Source organism: Lepidochelys kempii, chromosome 3 (genome assembly GCF_965140265.1).
Source record: "Lepidochelys kempii isolate rLepKem1 chromosome 3, rLepKem1.hap2, whole genome shotgun sequence".
Classification (NCBI taxonomy): Eukaryota; Metazoa; Chordata; order Testudines; family Cheloniidae; genus Lepidochelys; species Lepidochelys kempii.
In genome coordinates this window covers 68,158,161-68,181,741 of record NC_133258.1, presented here as the reverse complement: position 1 = coordinate 68,181,741, position 23,581 = coordinate 68,158,161, and the positions used below count along the sequence as shown (strand labels likewise).

The following is a 23,581-nucleotide window of genomic DNA, read 5'->3' as shown; positions in this document are numbered from 1 at the left end:
TCAGAGTTCAGCCACTTCATTCTGTAGCTCCTGTGAAACCCTTGAATGTATATCATATATATATAATACATAATGGATATCATATATCACACATAATAACCAATGCTGTTGAGTTGTTGCTCTTTTTGTTCCTGGATCATCTCTTCTGACAGCTCAATCTTTAACAGTGCCTCATCTTTACTATCTGATAAGACTAGATCTGTGGTATGTATCCTCCCAAAATCCTCAGTGATGCTGACTAATGCAAAGGAATAATTTAGCTTCTTTGTAATGCCCTTATTCTCCTTAATTGCTCCGTTTACTGCCTGGTTGCCTAGCTGACTCTCAAATTACCTTGCAGACTTCTTGGTTCTGTTATACTTAGTCTTTTTTGTATTTGTTTTTGTCTTTGACTCTTTGTTCCCTCTTTACAAACTTCCAGTTTAAATTTTACCTGCCATATAGTTTATGCTCCTTTCTATTGGCTTCATTGGTTTAGGATTCCATTTTATGAAGGGATTCCTGTTTTGTTTGGATTTCCATATATACTCGTTCATAAACCAATTTTTTTGGGCAAAAAAGTGATGCATCAAAGAGTGGGGGTCGGCTTCTCAACAGGTCTATACCAAAAGTTGATGATTTTAAGCTCTATTGAATTATTGAATTCAATATCTAATACATTGTCATTGTAGATCAGGGGTTGGCAAACTTTGGCTTCCGGCCCGTCAGGGTAAGCTGATAGCGGGCTGGGACATTTCGTTTACCTGGAGTGTCTGCAGGCACGGAGCCCATAAGCTTCCAGTGGCTGCGGTTTGCCGTTCCCAGCCAATGGGAGCTGATGGGCTTCGTGCCTGTGGACACTCCAGGTAAACAAAACTTTCCAGCCCACCAGCGGCTTACCCTGATGGGCAGGGAGCCAAAGTTTGCCAACCCCTGAAATATATGAAAGGGTCATACAGTTTTTGCCATTTTTACCTATCCATCTTGGGGGGGATCAGTTTATAAACAAACAGGCTAATGAATGAGTATATACGGTACCTATCCATTTCATCATTCTATATTATTTTTTCTCCTTTGCCTTCTCTCTTTTTTGTTTTGGTGTGCATGCTCTGAGGCTTTATTTTGGGAAGCTTAAACCCCTATACTAATTCTAAGGATTTTAATTTCCTCACCTTTGACTTTAGGGTCTTTGATTAGCACGTGTGTGTGAGATAGTGTTTATCTTTTGGTTTTTATCAGCTTAACTAACTAGTAATTTTAAAATCATTATCTGATTATGATGCACTTCCTCTACAGTAGTAATTAATATCACAAAAGAAAGTGCTTCCCCTACAGAAGCTGAATTTAATTATATTGTGGTTACTCTTAGCTTACCCTTTCAGCCATTTTCTTTAAGTTTTTGAAGGACTAGTTATACAGACCAATCTGGATTGCTTGTTAAAATAGGGTTATTTGAACAACATGAGTTTTAATAGGAGCAAAGAATGTAGAGCACCTTTACAAGATGGGGGCTGTGTCCTTGAATGCAGTGACTCTGAAAAGGACTTGAATAGTGGTAGATGACCGACTGCATTTGAGCTTCCAGTGTAATGCTAGCTAAGAGGGTGAATATGATCCTTGGATGCATAATCAGAGGAATATTAGTTAACAGTAGGGAGATGGTATTATCTCTGTATACATCATTAATGAGACCATTACAGAAATACTGTCTAGTTCTGGGGGTCCATTTTTAAAAGTATGTTGACAAATAAGAAAGGCCTCAGAAAAGAGCTACAAGAATGATTTGCGGTCTGGAAAATCTGCCTTACAATGAGAGACTAAAGAAGCTGAATCTGCTTACCAAAAGGAAGGTTAACAGGCGACTTGATTGTGGTCTGTAAGTTCCTCGATGGAGAGATTTCGGATTGTAGAGGTGTCTTTAGTCTAACACACAAAGGCATAAACAAGATCCAGTGGCTAGAAGCTGAAGCTAGACAAGTTCAGACTGGAAATAACATACATGTTTTTAAGAGAGTGAGGGTAATTAACAGTTGTAACAAGTTACATCTGATGAAGTGAGCTGTAACTCACGAAAGCTTATGCTCAAATAAATTTGTTAGTCTCTAAGGTGCCACAAGTACTCATTGAACCAACTGTAAACCCTGTATATAGTGGAACCACTTCAAGCCACGGGGTAAGACAGCACCCCCCGGACTCCTAGTTCCAGCACCTCTGGGCAGGAGGTGAGCTCTAGATGAACATAAGGTCCCTTTTGGCCTTAAAAATCTATGAATATATGACTAAGTTAAGAATGGCCTGTTCTCTTGTATGTTCTGAACCACTGATGTCACTTCTTCACAAAGTCCGCTTATACTACTAGCAATCTTTCTCATTTTAGCTCACTCGAAGTTGCCCTCATGTTTGTCAGGTTGAATCTTAAAGACAGTGTATCTTTATTGCTGTGAATATTTTGATTTTTTAGGTCTTAAAGAATGATAATATCCAAGATCCTAAATGTAAGCTAATATGTAAGACTAAGAAAATAGGGGGTGAACAGTTAATGGAAACCCTTACATCTTATTGTCTACTCAGGTGAATGGTGCAAACTAGTATAGGAGAGAAACATCTTTTGAATAAACTGAGCCTGGACTTAATGCGGCTCCTTTGTGGAACAACACTTTTAAACATAATGATGCTCCTTCACCATGCAAAAATTTGAATGATTTTCTGAGGTGCATTGTAGAAGGGATGAAAACAACAAGATATTTGTATTGTTACATAGCCTCAAAATTGTAATAATGGCAAAAAAGGTGATAATGGTTTAATTCTTATACATACCATTGAGTAACGTTATCAACCAGTGCTATCAATGTCTGGTTTATGCTCGTGGCATAGAATATAAGGACGACTTGGGGCATTGGGGCAGCTGTCTGGTGTGGATATTGAGAATTGAAAGACCAAAATTAAGTCTTTCAAATAACTGACTCTTTTTTTTTTTTTGGTGGTGGGGAACAGGAGCAGGTTTCTTGCATTCCTTGAAAGAGAATTATGACACTGCTATAGGTTAGAAATTTAAAATAGAAATTACCTTTTGTTCGTTTTCTCTCTCACACACACACTCACACACACACATTGAACAGTGAAGAAAAAGGTTTAATTATTTTGTCATGTTGAATGTAACACCTCTTGTCAGCATTTTAAATAAAACACAGAGGAATATGATAGCTCAAGTAGGTAGATGTTACAACATAACTGTAGCCTGTTGATAAGTATAAGAAGGGTGCTGGATATTTCTGAGGAACGTTTTAGAACTATTACCCTTTTGAGATTGTCAGTATTACTCCTATGATGACTTGCATAAGGATAAAACGTGAATTCTTAATATCAAAGTATTAAGTAATAAAACAGGGGCTATATCGTTCAGACATTACAGCCACAGACTATTTGATACTTAAAGAAATGTTTATAGCTGTTTACAGGTTATTGTATATACAATAGTAGTCTTAGTTTTATGAAATGATGTCATTTGTTTTTTTGTTCTGGAAGAAGCTATGTCATTTGTGATATTACATTATATTTACTATTCTAGAGGAGGTGCACCATAATCAGCTAAAGATTTTAAAATGACCAGTTTTAGTTAATCTGATTAAAAAAATTTTTATTTTACTTTACTTTTACTACTTTACTTCACCTGTTGGCGAATATTGTATTTAAAAACATTTAAGCAATTCAAACTAAAAGTTTTTAAATATTGTATGTTAGATGAATCTGAGTAACAACTAAATAAATCTTCATTACCGATCATTTTCATGTACATTTCCCAAACCTTTGAGCCTTTCTAAATGTATGTCCAGATCTTCTGATGCTGGCGGTGTTGCTCTGGGCTGCAACTCTGTCAGATTCTGGCCACAGTCCAGGCCAACCACTCTGGTGCAAATGACAGCAGAAATAAACATTTTGCCCTTGGTACTGATGGTGTAGGGGGTATGACTAAAGCAAAGTCTGTATGCTCCTGTCATAGACTGTGTTCTTTTTTTTAACCTTGTGGCCATTACCATCTGGCATCAGTTAATTTAGCCCTTTAGGTGCTCTATATTTTAATAGGAAATCAGTACTGAACACAGCTGTCTGAAGACTGGGAGAAAGCACTGTCACCATTTCTGGGTAACTACCTCGCTCCATGTCAGAAGTGCCAAAACGAGTCTCAGATCTTCTCCCAGGGATGGGGTTTAAGGTGACACAGCTCCCTGCCTTACACTATGATATACTCAGCAAGCCAGTCTGCCGAAAGGCCAACAGCTGGGCTTTGATTTCTCTCCAAGGGCTATGAATGACATAGTGTCCACAGTTACAAGTTACCACACAGCCATTTCTAGGTGAGCACTTTTATTCTTAAGGTAAAAGTATTACAGAAAGAAAATATAAAAACAGTAAAAGTTTCTATACACCTTCTAAAAGCTTAACAGAAGTCACCCATCAGTCTTACGGGGACCTTCATAGTCCAAAGACTTTCCAACCCTTCTGCAAGAGCTGGGGCCTTCTGTGGACTTAAGGTCCTGTACATTTGCTGAATCAGAAAGAAGGCCCCAAATCAGTTTAAATGCAGTCTTTTATGTCAAAAGCCCTTTCTTTGTCTGTTGGTCTCTGGAAAACCCAATTTGAACTAGTATATTGAAGCTTCCCCAGGGGTTGGTATCTCTCTGCAACCTGGCCCCTGGAGTATGAGGTCACAACCTGAATGATTCAGCTTAATCACCCTCTGCTGTTTTTAGTTCCTGAAGGAGCTAAAAGCAACTCTCCCTGCCTGGAGTTGCATACAACCCCTGGCCCACAATGATCCATAAACCACAGAATCATAGAATATCAGGGTTGGAAGGGACCTCAGAAGGTCATCTAGTCAAACCCCCTGCTCAAAGCAGGACCAATCCCCAGTTAAATCATCCCAGCCAGGGCTTTGTCAAGCCGGGCCTTAAAAACCTCACAGGAAGGAGATTCCACCACCTCTCTAGGTAACCCATTCCAGTGCTTCACCACCCTCCCAGTGAAAAGGTTTTTCCTAATATCCAACCTAAACCTCCCCCACTGCAACTTGAGACCATTACTCCTTGTTCTATCATCTGGTACCACTGAGAACAGTCTAGATCCATCCTCTTTGGGACCCCCTTTCAGGTAGTTGAAAGCAGCTATCAAATCCCCCCTCATTCTTCTCTTCTGCAGACTAAATAATCCCAGTTCCCTCAGCCTCTCCCCATAAGTCATGTGCTCCAGCCCCCTAATAATTTTTGTTGCCCTCTGCTGGACTCTTTCCAATTTTTCCACATCCTTCTTGTAGTGTGGGGCCCAAAACTGGACACAGTACTCCAGATGAGGCCTCACCAATGTCAAATAGAGGGGAATGATCACGTCCCTCGATCTGCTGGCAATGCTCCTACTTATACATCCCAAAATGCCGTTAGCCTTCTTGGCAACAAAGGCACACTATTGACTCATATCCAGCTTCTTGTCCACTGTAACCCCCAGGTCCTTTTCTGCAGAACTGCTGCCTAGCCATTTGGTCCCTAGTATGTAGCAGTGCATGGGATTCTTCCGTCCTAAGTGCAGGACTCTGCACTTGTCCTTGTTGAACCTCATCAGATTTCTTTTGGCCCAATCCTCTAATTTGTCTAGATCCCTCTGTATCCTATCCCTACCTGCCACTGTATCTACCACTCCTCCCAGTTTAGTGTCATCTGCAAACTTGCTGAGGGTGCAATCCACACCATCCTCCAGATCATTAATGAAGATATTGAACAAAACCGGCCCCAGGACTGACCTTGGGGCACTCTGCTTGATACCGGCTGCCAACTAGACATGGAGCTATTGATCACTACCCGTTGAGCCCGACGATCTAGCCAGCTTTCCATCCACCTTCTAGTCCATTCATCCAATCCATACTTTTTAAAACTTGCTGGCAAGAATACTGTGGGAGACCATATCAAAAGCTTTGCTAAAGTCAAAGCATAACATGTCCACTGCTTTCCCCTCATCCACAGAGCCAGTTATCTCATCATAGAGGGCAATTAGGTTTGTCAGGCATGACTTGCCCTTGGTGAATCCATGCTGACTGTTCCTGATCACTTTCCTCTCCTCAAAATGCTTCAAAATTGATTCCTTGAGGACCTGCTCCATGATTTTTCCAGGGACTGAAGTGATGCTGACTGGCCTGTAGTTCCCCGGATCCTCCTCCTTCCCTTTTTTAAAGATGGGCACTACATTAGCCTTTTTCCAGTCGTCCGGGACCTCCCCCGATCAGCTTGAGTTTTCAAACATAATGGCCAATGGCTCTGCAATCACATCAGCCAACTCCTTTAGCACCCTGAGATGCAGTGCATCCGGCCCAATGGACTTGTGCTCATCCAGCTTTTCTAAATAGTCCTGAACCACTTCTTTCTCCACAGAGGGCTGGTCACCTCCTCCCCATACTGTGCTGCCCAGTGCACTAGTCTGGGAGCTGACCTTATTTGTGAAGACGGGCAAAAAAAGCATTGAGTACATTAGCTTTTTTCACATCATCCATCACTAGGTTGCCTTCCCCATTCAGTAAGGGGCCTATGCTTTCCCTGACCTCCTTCTTGTTGCTTACAGTAGAAACCCTTCTTATTACTTTTAACATCCCTAGCCAGCTGCGAGTCCAGTTGTGATTTGGCCTTCCTGATTTCACCCCTGCATGCCTGAGCAATATTTTTATACTCCTCCCTGGTCATTTGTCCAAGCTTCCACTTCTTGTAAGCTTCTTTTTTGTGTTTAAGATCAGCAAGGATTTCACTGTTAAGCCAAGCTGGTCACCTGCCATATTTACTATTCTTTCTACACATCGGGATGGTTTGTTCCTGCAACCTCAATAAGGATTATTTAAAATACAGCCAGCTTTCCTGGACTCCTTTCCCCCTCATGTTATTCTCCCAGGGGATCCTGCCCGTCAGTTCCCTGAAGGAGTCAAAGTCTGCTTTTCTGAAGTCCAGGGTCCGTATTCTGCTGCTCTCCTTTCTTCCTTGTTCAGGTCAGGATCCTGAACTCGACCATCTCATGGTCACTGCCTCCCAGGTTCCCATGTATAATCTTAATACAACATGCTCCCCCCAAAGATACTGCATGAGGTTGCAATATCTGTCACCAGTACCTCTCCACAACCCTCCATGAAGATCTAATTCATTTCAGTTTACAGTATGACCATTGAAAGCACAAGTTCCCAAAAGAGAGGTTTTAGATAGACATAATCTCAGCCACGATGTGCTCCAGTGGTTACTGTCCATGATGTCAGGATCTCTGGAAACTTCTCATTGGTCTGATTCATATCTTCCAACATTTTGAGTGGCTAAAGCAGGATGGGTGCTGCTCCTGGGGGAGAGGGAGTGCTGCCCCCTCCCCGAGGTGGGAGGCCCTCAGGAGTGTGGGATTGGATTGGGTGCTGCTTATGGGAAGGAGGGGAGTTGCAGAGTGAACCCACCCTGCCCTCGCCCTGCAGGGCTTGCTGGGCTCAGCACCCCACTCTTGGTGTTGTGACCTGGCTCTTGGTGCATGGGGTCACAACACCACTCAGATTTGTTCGGTCTCCCTGGTGTGGGGGTAGCTGGTCCAAATTAGAGTGAGTAGCACGGGACTCCATGATCTAAGTTGCAGGACTGCTCACTGAAATACCTGCCTGCCAAACTCCCTGCTGCGGAGGGTTAGGCCAAACCAGAATGGCGGTAGGACCCTGTGCAGCAGAAGCCAGGTCACAACACCCAAAGTGGGGAGCTGACCCTAGCCTGCACTGCGGGACAGAAGCTGCTTTTAACTGGGACAGGAGGTTTTGGAGACCAAAGCAGGACAGTGCTGCAAAACCCAGGACTATTGTGAGGCCTGGTGGTGGATGAACCTTGGATATGATGTGCTCCTCTAGAACAGATGTGCTGGACTACTTTCTAATGATCTAGATATGGAACTTAGCATTAGCATCAACAGATGAGAAAAATTTCCTGAGAATTACTTAACAGTTTAACTGGCTTTCGAATTGCCAATATACTTTTCTGGGAGCAAAATTCAACAGTTCTGATTTTTGTGGTTGGAGTGAATTAATAGGCTTCATATTGAACCATTAATCTCCACTTTCAGAAGGTGTGTAGATTAATATACTTGAAAAAGGTGGTGCTATGCATTTATAACTGTTTTCTGCTCAGTATAAATTTGTCATATTCACTGTATACTTACCATTTCAGTGAGTAGTTTGGTCTTAAACAAATTGGTTCAAATTTTGCTTTAAAACTGTGAATGTATTTCCTAGAACAATTTATAATTTAAGGCAGAATAGCTGTGCAATGTGCCATGTTTGATCTAATGTGCATCTTTTACATGCTTCACGTGCTAAATCCTTGATTACTTCCAACTAACATTTAAACAGTATTTTGATTCAGTACTTAGTGTTCAGATTGACACGGGCTCTGTACTGTTTGGTATGTATGTGATCAATAAGGAAAATGAACCCCTTCTCAAGGATTATTAATCAGTTTTTTGCCAGGCTGAGATTTAATTTAAAGCTAGATTCCTGTCAGTTTGAGTCCTTCACATCAACATTTTCAGTATTGAGAAGAGTGCAACTTGTTTTCAGGAGCAATAAGTTTCAAGGTCTGAGTGATATCTGCGCCTTTCAAAATGTTTACAGAAATGTTAGTGGATCACTTGGAACTTTTAGCAGTTCCTTAGTGTTAACAGAACTGTTATGAAGTTACAAATTTTCTTTTTCGATAAGGGCCTGTACTAGTGTGGTTGTACTGCCATTGTTCTCTTGGATCTGCTTATGCAAGTTACTGTTGTCCTCAATAAGTGCGGTGCATGTCAGCAATAATTTTGAAATTTTTACCATTGCCACAAACTTATGACCAAGACAGTTAAGTTCCTCCTGGTTCATGTTCCTAGTAGCAAAGGTAGAAAGAGTAACTCCATCTTCAAGAAAAAGCCCATTGCCTCCAGTAAGGCAAAAGTCAAAGGTGTGTGTGTGTGTGTGTGTGTGTGTGTGTGTGTAAAATTCTCCCCTTTTTCTTTTCATCCATTCCATTAGAATATTTCTTCATTCTCTTTTCTTCAGCACAGCTGATTTTACATTGGGTTGGTAATTTAGTGCAATTTTAATTTATATTAAGAGCTTGTTTTACATCCATGATGTGATGGAACTGAAGTGGCATACACCGTGTAAATGCATCTTTTCTTCAAGAATACAATGCCCTACATCGGACAAGCTAGCGTAGTCTTTCCACTGCTGGGAAATGTCATTTCCCAAAGGGGAATTTGGCCTGTGTAGCCTTCACCATAGGTGAGAAGTGAATAGGATCATGAGCTTAAAAATTCCTCAACCTGGAAGAGGCTTTTGTACCTGCTCAGAGCCCTCTGAAGCCTTTGGATTTCTCTGTTCAGGATCTGGCATAGAAGTCCTGATCTTTGGATCTTGACTCTAGGTTACTTTACATCTCAGTCCCATTACCTGTCTCTGTCTGAAGGGGGGAAATGGCGAGAGAGAAGGTTCCATGTGTTCTAGGGAAGGAATGTTTAATTAGAATCCTTGAAGCAGCCACATTGGCGTTGGTCCTTGAGATAGCTGACAATCAGATTTCGAAGTAGAAGGGAAGAATTCCTGTGACTGGAGGACTTTCAGACCAGTTTGGAGATTCTAAGAATTTTTCTATCTCTATATCAGTGAAATTTGAAAGAACATTTATTACCCAAGCCCCATTTGAGACTAATAGAAGAAATATGTGCTGAGTCAGCCTCACAAAGTTAATTAATGGCTGAGTCAAGTCTCTGAATAATCATAAGGCTTATGACACGACACATTTCTTACAAAAAACAGTTGATCACTGAAGTGTATGTGAATATACTTAGTTGGGACCCTCCTTCTAGATGAAGTCATGGTATCCTCTTGCACTGAGGATACCTCTCCGGGGCAGGGAACTCCAGTTATTAGGAAGAGACAAGTATTAGTAATGGGCGATTCGATCATTAGAAACACAGATAGTTGGGTTTGCGATGACCAGGAAAACTGCATGGTGACTTGCCTGCCTGGTGCGAAGGTTGTAGATCTCTCGAGATATCTAGATAGACTTATATGTAGTGCTGGGGAAGAGGCGGTGGTCGTGGTACATGTAGGTACCAATGACATAGGGAAGGTCCTGGAGGCCAAATTTAGGCTGCTAGGTAAGAGACTGAAGTCCAGGACCTCCATGGTACCATTCTCTGAAATGCTTCCAGTTCCACACGCGGGGCCAGTTAGACAGGCTGGGTCTCAATGCGTGGATGAGACAATGGTGTAGAGAGGAGAGGTTTAGATTTATTAGGAACTGGGGGAACTTTTGGGAAAGGGGGAGCCTATACAGGAAGGATGGGCTCCACTTAAAGCAAAATGGAACCAGATTGCTGGCACTTAACATTAAAAAGGTTGTAGAGCAGCTTTTAAACTAAGGGCTGAGGGAAAACTGACAAGTGCGGAGGAGCATGTGGTTCAGACAGACACATCCCTTCGGGGAGGATCTATTAATAGAGATTCTCTTATGTCCTAGTAAGCAGGAGAGTATGGAAGATAAAATACAGGTAGGATCTGATGAGAAACAGTCAAATAAAAAAAAGTCTCATTCAATTACAGCATGTAATGATAGACAGCTAAAAAGTGACAAGTTTTTAAAGTGCTTATATACCAATACTAGAAGTCTAAATAATAAGATGGATGAACTAGAGTTCCTTGTATTAAATGAGGATATTGATATAATAGGCATCACAGAAACTTGGTGGAATGAGGATAATCCATGGGACACAGTAATACCAGGATACAAAATATATCGGAAGGACAGAACAGGTCATGCTGGTGGGGGAGTGGCACTATATGTGCAAGAAACCGTAGAATCAAATGAAGTGAAAATCTTAAATGAACCAAAGTATACCATGGAATCTCTATGAATCGTAATTCCATGCTCTAATAATAAGAATATAGCAGTAGGGATATATTACCGACCACCTAACCAGGATGGTGATAGTGACTGTGTAATGCTCAGGGAGATTAGAGAGGCTTTTAAAATAAAAAACTCAACAAAAAAAAATGGGGGATTTCAACTGCCCCCATATTGACTGGGTACATGTCACCTCAGGATGGGATGCAGAGAAATAAAGTTTCTTGACCCCTTAAATGACTGCTTCTTGGAGCAGCTAGTCCTGGAACACCCAAGAGGAGAGGCAATTCTTGATTTAGTCCTAAATGGAGCACAGGATCTGGTCCAAGAGGATCTGGTCCAATATAACTGAACCGCTTGGTAATAGTGACCATAATATAATTAAATTTAACATTCCTGTGATGGGGAAAACATCACAGTGGCCCAGTACTATAGCATTTAATTTCAGAAAGGGTAAGTACACAAAAATGAGGAAGTTAGTGAAACAGGAATTAAAAGGTACAGCACCAAAAGTGAAATCCCTGCAAGCTGCATGGAAACGTTTTAAAGACACCATAATAGAAGCTCAACTTAAATGTATAGCCCAAATTAAAAAACATAGTAAGAGAACCAAAAAAGAGCCACTGTGGCTAAACAACAAAATAAAAGAAGCAGTGAGGGGCAAAAAGGTATCCTTTAAAAAGTGAAAGTTAAATCCTAGTAAGGAAAATATAAAGGAGTGTAAACTCTGGCAAATGAAGTATAAAAATATAATTAGGAAGGCCAAAAAAGAATTTGAAAAACAGCTAGCCAAAGACTTAAAAAGTAATAGCAAAAAAAATGACATCAGAAGCAGGAAGCCTGCTAAACAACCAGTGAGGCCACTGGACAATCAAGATGCTAAAGGAGCACACAAGGACGATAAGGCCATTGCAGAAAAACTAAATGAATTCTTTGCATCATTCTTCACGTCTGAGAATGTGAGGGAGATTCCCAAACCTGAGCCATTCTTTTTAGGTGACAAATCTGAGGAACTGTCCCAGCTTGAGGTGTCATTAGAGGAGGTTTTGGAACAAATTGCTAAACTAAACATTAATAAGTTACCAGGACCAGATGGTATTCACCCAAAAGTTCTGAAGGAACTCAAATGTGAAATTGGAGAAATACTAACTGTAATCTGTAACCTATCATTTAAATCAGCTTCTGTACCAAATGGCTGGAAGATAACTAATGTAATGCCAATTTTAAAAAGGGCTCCAGAGGTGATCCCAGCAATTACAGGCTGATAAGCCTGACTTCAGTACCAGGCAAACTGATTGAAACTGTAATAAAGAACAAACTTGTCAGACACATAGATTAACATACTTTATTGGGGAAGAGTCAACATGGTTTTTGTAAAAGGAAATCATGCCTCACCAATCTACTAGAATTCTTTGAGGGGGTCAACAAGAATGTGGACAAGGGGGGGGTCCAGTGGATATAGTGTACTTAGATTTTCAGAAAGCCTTTGACCAGGTTCCTCGCCAAAGGCTCTTAAGCAAAGTAAGCAGTCATGGGAGAAGAAGGAAGGTTCTCTCATGGATTGGTAACTGGTTAAAAGATAGGAAACAATTTATTGTTTATTACCATTTATTCGTATGAAAGGATAGAAATAAATAGTCAGTTTTCAGAATGGAGAAAGATAAATAGTGGTGTCCCCCAGGGGTCTGTAATGGGAGCAGACCTATTCAACATATTCATAAATGATCTGGAAAAAGGGGTAAAGAATGAGGTAGCAAAATTTGCAGATGATACAAAACTACTCAAGATAATTAAGTCGCAAGCAGACTGCGAAGTACTACAAAAGGATCTCACAAAACTGGCTGACTGGGCAACAAAATGGGAGATGAAATTCAGTGTTGATAAATGCAAAGTAATGGACACTGGAAAACATAATCCCAACTATACATATAACATGATGGGGTCTAAATTAACTGTTACTACTCAAGAAAGAGATCTTGGAGTCATTGTGGATAGTTCTCTGCAAACATCCACTCAATGTACAGGGGCAGTCAAAAAAGTGAATAGAATGTTGGCAATCATAAAGAAAGGGATAGGTAATAAGATAATATAAAAATATCATATTGTCTCTATAAACATCAATGGACAGTACACCCACATCTTGAATACTGCATGCAGATGTGGGTCGCCCCATCTCAAAAAAGATATATTGGAAAAGTTTCAGAAAAGACAACAAAAATGATTAGGGCATGGAACAGCTGCCATATGAGGAGAGCTTAATAAGACTGGGACTTTTTAGCTTGGAAAAGAGACGACTAAGGGGGGATATGATCGAGGTCTATAAAATCATGACTGGTGTGGAGAAAGTAAACAAGGAAGTGTTATTTACTCCTTCTCATAACACAAGAACTAGGGGCTACCAAATGAAATTAATAGGCAGCAGGTTTAAAACAAGCAAAATGGAGTATTTCTTCACACAATGCACTGTGGAACTCTTTGCCAGAGGATGTTGTGAAGGCTAAGACTATAACAGGGTTAAAAAAAGAACTAGATAAATTCATGGAGGATAGGTCCATCAGTGGCTATTAGAAAGGATCAGCAGGGATGGTATCCCTTGCCTCTGTTTGCCAGAAGCTGGGAATGAGCGACAGGGGATGGGTCACTTGATGATTACCTGTTCTGTTCATTCTTTCTGGGGCCCCTGGCATTGTCCACTGTCGGAAGACAGGATGCTGGGTTAGATGGACCTTTGGTCTGACCCAGTATGGCCCTTCTTATGTTCTTAATAAATCTATCATTCTGGGTATTCCAGTGATCTTGCTCTGCAAATGATTTACCACTTGCAATATACTATATTATAAGTATTGCTACACTAGTAGATCTGTAGATGAAGATTTCAGCTTTCTACATGTCTTGACAGATGATACAGTACGGTAGGATAGTTAAGGAACGTTGGAGTTTAGTCATGTTGGAAGGACAGAGCAGTAGATGGAATGGCAGAACCTTCTGTTCATTTCGGCAAAGGAAAGGCAGCTGCTCCTCCAACAACTTTTGCTTCTTTCTTCTGCTCGCTGTTTCTCAGCAACTGTGATAACAGCAGTCCATGACTTATGATTTCACAAACAAACTATGGAGAAGTATGGTACAAATTGGTGTGTATTAAAGAACTCATATTTGGTCAAATACTGAATAACTAGAAATACTATTTGGCCATAGCCAAATTAAAATCCAAAGACACAACAATAAATAATACAGTTGCATGTATTAAACTCAATCATGTCTTCCTGGAATATATATTTAGTAGTAAAAAATCATCCCTATTTAATGGCATTCCCTCACCAAAAAAAAAAAAAAATTGATTTGTCATCATCAATACATTGTGAGAATCACTATGGAGAGTAACTCTACTTTGAGTAAGATGATGTGCAGGACTTTCAGTTATTCCAATTTTCTATCAACACATTTTGATAAATTAATCTATCCTGAAGATAATTTTTAATAAATGATTAACTGATTTTTTTTAAAATATGAAGTGAAGTAATGCAGCCTGGAAAGGTTAAAGACCTTACTCTGAATAATGTTATGCTTATATAATTGTCCTATTCCGTTAGGTAAGTAAGTCTATGTGATATTAATATCTACCTCTCTTTAGCATAGTAGCTAATAATGACAAAACTATGGTTTGAAAATACAGATTACTAGAGTTAGGAATGAGACAAGTAGCCTCCCTTGAAAGAAAGTAGGTACTTCAGACTTGCAGTCTTTCACAGATTACTCTTGTAAGGGATAGTGTGGGAGAGAAATGACAGTGAGAGGGAGTGACTGGTAGCTATGGAAAGAGATCGGAGATGGCAGCTGGAAGATCTAAAATGAATGGACTCTAAGAAGGAGGAGAGATTAATATTTTATGGCTTGTGACTTCTTTTGTATATCACCAACAGTGTCCTAGGCCCTTTGCAGAAGGGTGTGCAGATAGTCAACTTGCCCTGGATAGCTCACAATAGTATACATATCAAGCAGAGCAAGGAAAAGCAGTTAAATGTTACAGTGCAGTCATGTCTTATTAATTCCACTGAAATGATAGATCTAGAAGGAAGAGAGTGGAGGCATGTTTATTTGGTTGGGAGAACTAATGAGCCATAATGATGGTTAAGGCTGCGTGTCTGTCATGGAAGTCACTGATTCTGACTTTCCGTGACATCTGCAGCGGCCGGTGCGGCTGGCTTAGGGGCTGCCCAAGCCGGGCAGCCCCATGGCCAGCAGCAGTTGGGGTTTAGGAGCGGGCTCAGGGTGGGTTAAGGGGTTGCAGTGTGGGGCAGTGCTTGCCTGGGGGGCTCCCCGGCTCCCATCGGCATGTCCCTGCAGTTCCTAGGTGAAGGGGCCAGGAGGCTCCGTGTGCTGCCTGCAGCTGCAGTTGCCACCCCCCACAGCTCACATTGACTGTGGTTCCCAGCCTGTGGGCATTGCGGAGCCAGCACTTGTGACAGGAGCAGCATGTGGAGCCCTCCTGGCCGCCCCTCCCCCTAGGAGCTGCAGAAACATGTCGGTCTGAGCCAGGTAGGGAGCCTGCCAGCCCCTCCCAACCTTCCCCCTCCTGCAAGGGTCCCAGGCTGCACGCTGCTGCCCTCTCCCACCAGTGCCAGTGGGGGTCCTGGGCCACCCCTTTCTCCCCCAGCACCCGCGGTGCCCCTGGACACCCCGCACACACGCACGCACACACACACTCCCCCAAGCACCTGTGGACCCCCAGCTCAAGTTTTAGTTAGGGGTATATAGTAAAAGTCATGGACAGGTCACGGGCTGTGAATTTTTGTTTACTGTCCATGAGCTATCCATGACTTTTACTAAAAATACCCATGACTAAAACATAGCCTTGATGATGGTTATTCGTCTTATCCCTGATGATATAAGAGAAGATTACATTATAAAGAAATAGAAATGCTAAATACAGACAGGAACTTCTGACTAAATGCCATAGGTCTCTTACATGTAAATCACATAGATGAGTCCTAGTTTAAATGCAAAGAGCATCATATAGTAGTAGGTAACAAGGTAGTTCTTCCCACACACTCAGACCCCCAACCCACTGCCTGACTTTATTTTAAAATACAGTAAACTGGTGAATTCTACCATATCACTGAATACTTAACATACTATAGTTTTCATTATACCCTGTAAGTTGCATCTTACAGTTCAGTCAAGTAGGTACACTATCTCTTAGGCAACTCATCTGTGCGTATTGTTCCTGGATAGAAAAGCAGCATACAAAGGTAGCAGTCATGGTTTTCTTTAATTTTTATGCAGCACAGTCTTCCGCTGGTAGAAAAATGTTCCTAATTGGATCTATCTGAGGAAAAAATGGGGTGACTGATCATGACTTGTTCACATTGTGTTTAAAGAAATAAACAACCCATAACAAAACAGAAAAAACAGTACAGCTAACAGAATCACTAGTCTTAAAATAATCTGAAAAATTTGAGGGTGCAAAAAAGATGTTTCTATCTATATATCTATCTATCTAACATTTTAGATTATTCTTATGCTGTTTCATCTCAGTTTAAGAATTTCCATGTGAAAACACCTTTCTAGGAGAATGTTATCTTTTTATTAGCCAGAAAGACCTGACAAGTATGTTAATTTATATTTTCTTTCTCAGTTCTTTGTCCTGTGCAATTGTTTGAATACAGTGGGATAGCAAATCAGATGTAAAATGAAATGGTGACTACTCTATTTGTTGCATCTAACTATTGTATTTTGTCATACATTTTGCCAAATACTTCAGTTAAAAGAATATACTTAACTACAACTACCCCAGAAGTAAACAGTGATAAAGTAGAAAATGCTGAATTTTAACTTAAAAATAAAACCTAATAAAGCATAATTAAACTGCTCTTTAATTTGCTTTAGAAATACAAGCCTGGTCGATGTGATGATATTTTGAAATGGAAGCCACCCAGTCTGAATTCTGTTGATTTTCGTCTAAAGATAACAAGAATTGGTGGAGAAGGGTATGTAATCTCTTCCCTTCCTTACCCTTTTTAAATATAATCTAAAATATTCACTTGAATGGTCCTTAGCAGCAAAAATTTCTCTGGTATTATTTCTTGATCTTTTCTAGATTTACCTCCCCTTCTCCCACACACACAGCCTACTTCACTTTCTGTAGCATTTGTCCATTAGAAGCATAGCCAGTTGTTTCTTTGACTTGTGGTTGGTACTGTACCAAGAAGCTGTACTACAGATGTATATAATGTAGCTCTTGTCAAACTTATAACTGAATTTCCCTAATTTGTTATTGTGAAAGAAGACACATTACATTCAACAGCATCTCTTGTGCTTTTAAAAATTAAATTTGCTGTATGTTAAATTATTATCTATCCACAATTGCACAAATGATGTAACAATGAAGATTTATTCAAGACCTTACTTTAATGTAGCTCTTTGACTTATTAGTTATTCTTTAATATCCACCAAAAACCCATCAAGGAAGGTAAGGTTTCATAGCCCAAGACATTTAAATGTTCTTTAGATTACGTCACATCTACATATTTCTCTGTGTGGTGCATCTGCTGCTTGTAAATTGCATAAATATATTAAGCAAGGGCAGTTCCCATGTGTGATTGTACTGGGGTTTAAGTCATTAAGTTACGTTTTCCATGGAAGAGGTTTTGTTTAAAATCAAGTTAATTGATTTTCAGGTTGTTTAATATTTTAATATCTGGGTCTTATTCCTGCTGACAGTTTGATATAGTTACTTTTAGCTTTTCTCTTCATTCCTCTAGTAACTATGAAGTATGTAGTTTTTGAGTTAATTCATAAATTGCTCATTATTCCAGTGAACAGAATTGAATAATAGTAATAATAGTACATCTAACTCTTTAAAATACTTGCAGGTCTTGTTAATATATAGAGATTGTGGTAGATTGTGAGTTTCTCTCATCCTAAGGACATGGAGAATTATCTGAAAATATATAGAACTACTAACTTGTGGGTATGGCACAAAGCCAAAAAATACCTGTTTGGATTTCAACAGAAAATGTGTATTTAATACCCAATAGAAAAACTGTTACTGTAGGGAATATATTAGAATGTTTGTTTTTAAGTTTAGCTTTTGAGAGGCAGATGTTTCCAGTTTAAAAAAAACAACACATTCTTATGTTCACTTTGCTTTCTTAAGAAAGGATATTGATAGTAATCACATTATAACTGCTCAACTGGACAATTTTCCATAATAAAAATTAAGCTATATTAGCCAAACAAGGTATTTAATTGCAGGGTAGTTTTTTGTGGTTTCTGCTGAAGCTTTAAAATGTTACAGTGATGAGCCATGATATCCAAACAAAAAAAGTTCTATCGTTTCATTTTAAGTGAAGTATGCATTTGATAAGATGATACTGATTTCACACAGAAATAATAAGCAGAGACAAGATGCTGATTATAATTTATTCAATTTGGTAGATTTATGTTACTATTAGATTAGACAAGGAAAATGTTATAAACAAGAACAATTTCTAGAAACTTGCCTAGAATCTGTTGGAGGTAGGATACTTGACTACATAAATCATTGGTCTGTTCTCATATGGAAAGTCCTATTTTCAAAAACTGAAAACATTTATTATATTCCAGCTACATTATATGTTTGGTGCCCAAAATACAGAAGTGACTTCTAAATTTGTGTGCAAATGGTTACTTGTATGCAGGCTTGGTGGAATTGTAATTGTATTTATTTCTAATTTTGACAGATAATATCAAAGTTATTTTTAAGCTTTTTTTTCCAGTTTTTATCTATTTAAATTTTCACAATTGCTGACAATAAATGCTGAGATTCAAGAAGTTAAAGCTTTAGAACCATTAAAACACAAATTGTCAACCTTGCATGTCAAAATATATCAAATAAATATCCTTAAATCAAACTCTCTTAAATTCTCAAGCATCATTTATTTACTTTGCCCGTCTATAAATTTCAGTTATCATCGGTGGAAATATTTTTGTCAGTTTGCGTGCGTAGGGTTAAATCGATGTTTACCTATATTTATTGATAAAAATCTAATCCTTCCAAGCCTACTTTATATATCTTTGCGCCCATATTCCCTGCATAAGCAGATGTTGCATAGCCAGTTCAGACAGCCCCTTTTGAAAATTAAGCTCTAAATATCAAATGCAACGGGTAAATGAACAACTTAGATTACAAACCTAGATATTTTTACCTGGGTTGCTTGATTATTAGCATATAGACACCATATATTTTCAGTGTGTGCTTTACTACATCACATGTATTATTATTATATATGTAAAAAGAATCCAGGATTGTCAGACTACATGTCACTCTGAAGCATAGAATGTCCATAGAGCCAGTGTGAAGCGAGGAAAACAACTACAAATATGGCTGAGGGCTCTTTTTTTTCAGAATATCATCCGTTCAATCACTTGGATTTGTGTTCTGTTATCATTCAGTTTTTAAATTCAGAGCCATATTGACTTTACAGATTATTCCTGTGCAAACAATTCTATCCTATTGTGATATCAAAGGCAACTCAACCAATCACCATCTTTCCTCTACAGCTAATTTGCATGCAGCAGTTTCATTGGTTGCATGAAGGAGGAGTGTGAACATAAGGTGGTGTGGACATAGAAAATGGATTGTTTGATCCAACTGTCAGACCTGTGCAACAGCACAGGCTTTCAGCTATTAGATCATTTGTGTATTATAGTGCCTAGGAACCTCATTTGTGGGCCAGGACCTCATTGTGCTTAGGTGCTGTACAAACACAGAAAAAAAAGTCAGTCCCTGCCCAAAAGAGTTTACATTCTGAGTATAGGCAAGTATAAATAAGAGAACAGACTGACAAACAGATGAACAGGAGAGCACAATGAAACAATATTGGTGAGTATGACAGGCTGTGGTCTCCACATACCAGCAGCCTAACTGTTGTTAAAGGTTAACATTTTAATTAAGTTTTTAACATAACTAAACTCACAGGGGCCTACCAAAAGAAATTTAATGAAGTACTGAGTAAAATATAATTTATTGTAATTTTTAAGGAAATAAAATCATAGCCTCTGACCAGTTAATCACAAATAATGTATAAGTAATATGGTGCAATTAATTGGCAGTTGTTAATGTAATTATTCAGTTTATTGCTTGGCAAAACCTTAACAATGTCGTCCCAGGAACTGTGTAAGGTGAGTCATTTATCTGGCTGGCTGGAAGAAAAGGGCTTGTTCCTCTTATAAGGGCTCCATCTGCAATTGATAGCAGAGGGGGAAGTTTATCTGGATGGGGCAAAGAGGAACAGGAAGTCGCCAGACCAGGCGTGTGTGTATGGGGCAGGAGGCACTGCCATTCCAGATGAACAGAGGAAGGGGATGGAGAGGACAGTATTTATACTTCGGGCGGGTACAGAGAAGCCCCCTCATTAGGATCAGACAGGCAATACCCATCATGGAATCAGAGTAAAATTGAGTTTCTTCATGATCCACTGTGGACATTATGCGAGTCACCAATTTTTCTTGGGGTCTGGGAAGGAATTTTCCCCTCACTGCCAGATTGGCTGAAGTGTAGTGGACTTTATCACCTTGCTCACAGTGGGTCATGGACTCGATGGGGAGGGGCAGGGAAATTAGGTTAAAATTTCGCAATTTAGTAAATAAAAAATGTGACACATACCAGTGTGGGTACTCATTAGAAAAGGGATATCAGATAAAACAGATTTGAAGGGGATGTAAAGGGAAAACATCCCTTAAAGAAACTGGGGAAGCGGGATTCATGGTTCCTAATGTCTTGTACAGTGGGGAATCAATCTCCCTCCCTTTTTAAGACCCCTTAACCCTCATAGGGGAAATTGGTGGGGTCCTAGCAGTTGCCTGGCTGGGAACAGATTGGTAAGGGAGAGAGCTGAAGCCAGCCAAAGAGTTGGAGACCAGGAAATATTGATGACATGCATTGTACAATTTGTTGCTGAGTATTTCCAGACATTTTAAATGAAAAAAGCTGCAGCCTAATTAAACCACATTCATTACCTTGTCTTTCTTCCAGCATGGCTAGTACAGTTGTTTGAAAGGAATAACAGAAATATAAGGATTTTTTAGATGCTGCAGGAGTATCAAAAAGAATCACATACAAGTTTATGCTTTAAAAAGGAGTTTCAGGACTCTGAGCACTGCTATAATAAAATGGCTATGAACAAGCACCTGTTAGATTGAGTTCTAATATAACTAGAAAATCTGTTTCATTAAACTGAATGCCTCGCTGCTAGCAATTCTAAAATTATGGCATTGGGCTTCCTTTTGGTTTGTTCCCAAGCTAGGCTTTCTGAAAAAGCAGGCATTGATATAACTGTCAACCTGTTAAGGGAAGTGGTTTTTTCCCTTAGGTCAAAAATACTATATACTGGATGGAGGCTTGACAGCTGAGCAATACAGAAGTGATTAGAGAGGTACGCTGAAATTCATCCGTTATTTTATAATACAATTAAGCAGTGATGTTTATGGAATCAGAATTTATGTCCCTATATTGATCTGTCACTGACAAATGGTGAGACAAAGCCGCATTTATCTCAAATAAACACTTGAGAATCCTTTCTGCTCTCCATGGAGAGCTGAATAAATGGATTCTGAAATAGTAAGCAAAGTTTACTGCTCACAATTAGCAAGTCCTCCATTCTACTTTAACTTTTACTTTAAACATGGGCAAATACCTAGATCCCTACCACCTCAGGATGTGATCTTATCAGCGCTCACAACCTAAGCAGTGTTGGTGCAGGTCAAATTATAAGAATACTCAAGTTATTTTAGGAAGTGGTGTTGGCAGTGCTCAATTTGTGCCAGGGCTTGCCGGGGCTGAGCCCCGGCAGATCTGGGCTTGGCGGTTCATAGCCCCCGCACCTCTGGGCTTGCCATGTCAGTTATGAAAATTTAAAAATTGTTTGAGCCCCAACACCTCTTTCATTACAAATTAAGAACTGTGTGTTGGTGATTCAACCACTATCAGTCTTTTCACTGCAGCAGTACTTATCTAGTGCCCTTAGCATGGGATTACGGAACACTGTGCTGTGGGACCCATAGTCTTTTGGATGGAATATGGAACTGAGATCCTAATTACTTGTAATAATCTTGTGGTAGTTTTCATACAGAAAAGAAGGGCGGGGGGAGGGGGGGGATTGTCTGTGGTGATATCAAATTCCCATTTGTATAATTATTTTCTACCTACCTAACATTCCTCCTATGGTTTCACATGTAGTTTCTATCTCTAAGTTGTTCTGAGGTGGTGGTGTTCTTTATTAAGTAGCTGCTGTATTCACTCCAGACATAACTGTATTCAGTGATGGATGGTTGGATGATTCTTTTATTCTGTTCAGTTCTTTTCCCATTGAAGTCCATGGGAATTTTGCCATTGAATTAAAAAGGAGCAGGATCAAGCCCATAATTTGTAAAGTATCATCAGGATAAAAGTCTCTATAAAAGTCAAATGTTATTGCTACAGCAAGTTGCTGTAAATTACAAGCATTACTCCACCCCAGTAAAAGGCAGATTTTATAGTTTTTTGTTTTTATGTTACACAGATGCTTGATCCTAAAGTCCTAGTCCAGTTTTAGTTGTATTTAATAATCAGCTGAATGAAAAACAGTTTTGGTGGAGGGCCTGCATCTCACAAAAGCAAGAAATTCAAACTGGAGATCTCCCCTATTCCATACATTTAAAAGAAGGTTAACTTCACTTGCCATTACTTTGAAATTCCTTCAGATTTCCCCAGGTTGTAGTCTCATAACTGCAGGCTCTTCAGCCTTTGAGTGGTTTCTTGTGTTTTGCATAAACTATATTGATCCTAATAGCAGTAAAACTTCAGGAACATGAACATACATATCTATTTCATTGCTGAGTGATCTGTTAATCAAAAAGAAAAGGAGTACTTGTGGCACCTTAGAGACTAACCAATTTATTTGAGCATGAGCTTTCGTGAGCTACAGCTCGCTTCATCGGATGCATCCGATGAAGCGAGCTGTAGCTCACGAAAGCTCGTGCTCAAATAAATTGGTTAGTCTCTAAGGTGCCACAAGTACTCCTTTTCTTTTTGCGAATACAGACTAACACAGCTGTTACTCTGAAACCTGTTAATCAAAGCACATTAGCAGAAATAAGATATTCGATTGCTGCTCTGCAGCACCCTGGATTTATCACAAATGGAGAAATACTTTAAAAGTCTGAGGTAACTTATCCCAAAGAGCCACATTTTAAGAACATTTCTGGAAAAATGAAACAAATGTTGAAACGTTTGAAGAATCCTCAGGCATCAGTTTGTCAGTGTCCGCAAACTGCTAGATACATAGTAGTGGCGTACAAGAACTGAATCTCAAAACTGTTCAGTCATTTCTCTGTTAGCTCTCCCTTTGTGCAGTTTGCCTGGTGGCTTTCTGAACAGTGTGTGAAAAACAAATGACAGACAAATGTTTGGTCTGATTGGCTCTGAATGGAAGCATCCTAACAGGTGGGACAATCAGATTTGTCAAACCATTGATACTATTTCAAATCACAGAAGAGCATCAATTTTGTGTGGAACTTTGACATATAGGAAAGGTTCAAAGGAATTTTACCCATCTTCTAAGGGAGAAATAAATTATAAGGTGTAATTTTAAAAAAACGTGCTTGGGTATCAGGAAGTCAGGAGTAGCAGTGTGTGTGCTGGAAGTGTAAGA

At 39.7% G+C, this 23,581-nt stretch overlaps 1 protein-coding gene across 4 annotated transcripts in view; it reads left to right on the top strand.

The window, feature by feature from the left end:
* Window positions 1–23,581, top strand: part of RNGTT (RNA guanylyltransferase and 5'-phosphatase) — a 436,227-nt gene that overhangs the window by 296,473 nt on the left and 116,173 nt on the right. For all 4 annotated transcript variants that reach the window (XM_073336687.1, XM_073336684.1, XM_073336683.1 and 1 more), the window contains one exon: window positions 16,797–16,897. In XM_073336687.1, the coding sequence (XP_073192788.1) occupies window positions 16,797–16,897 (101 nt within the window). The remainder of the gene's footprint in view (window positions 1–16,796; window positions 16,898–23,581) is intronic.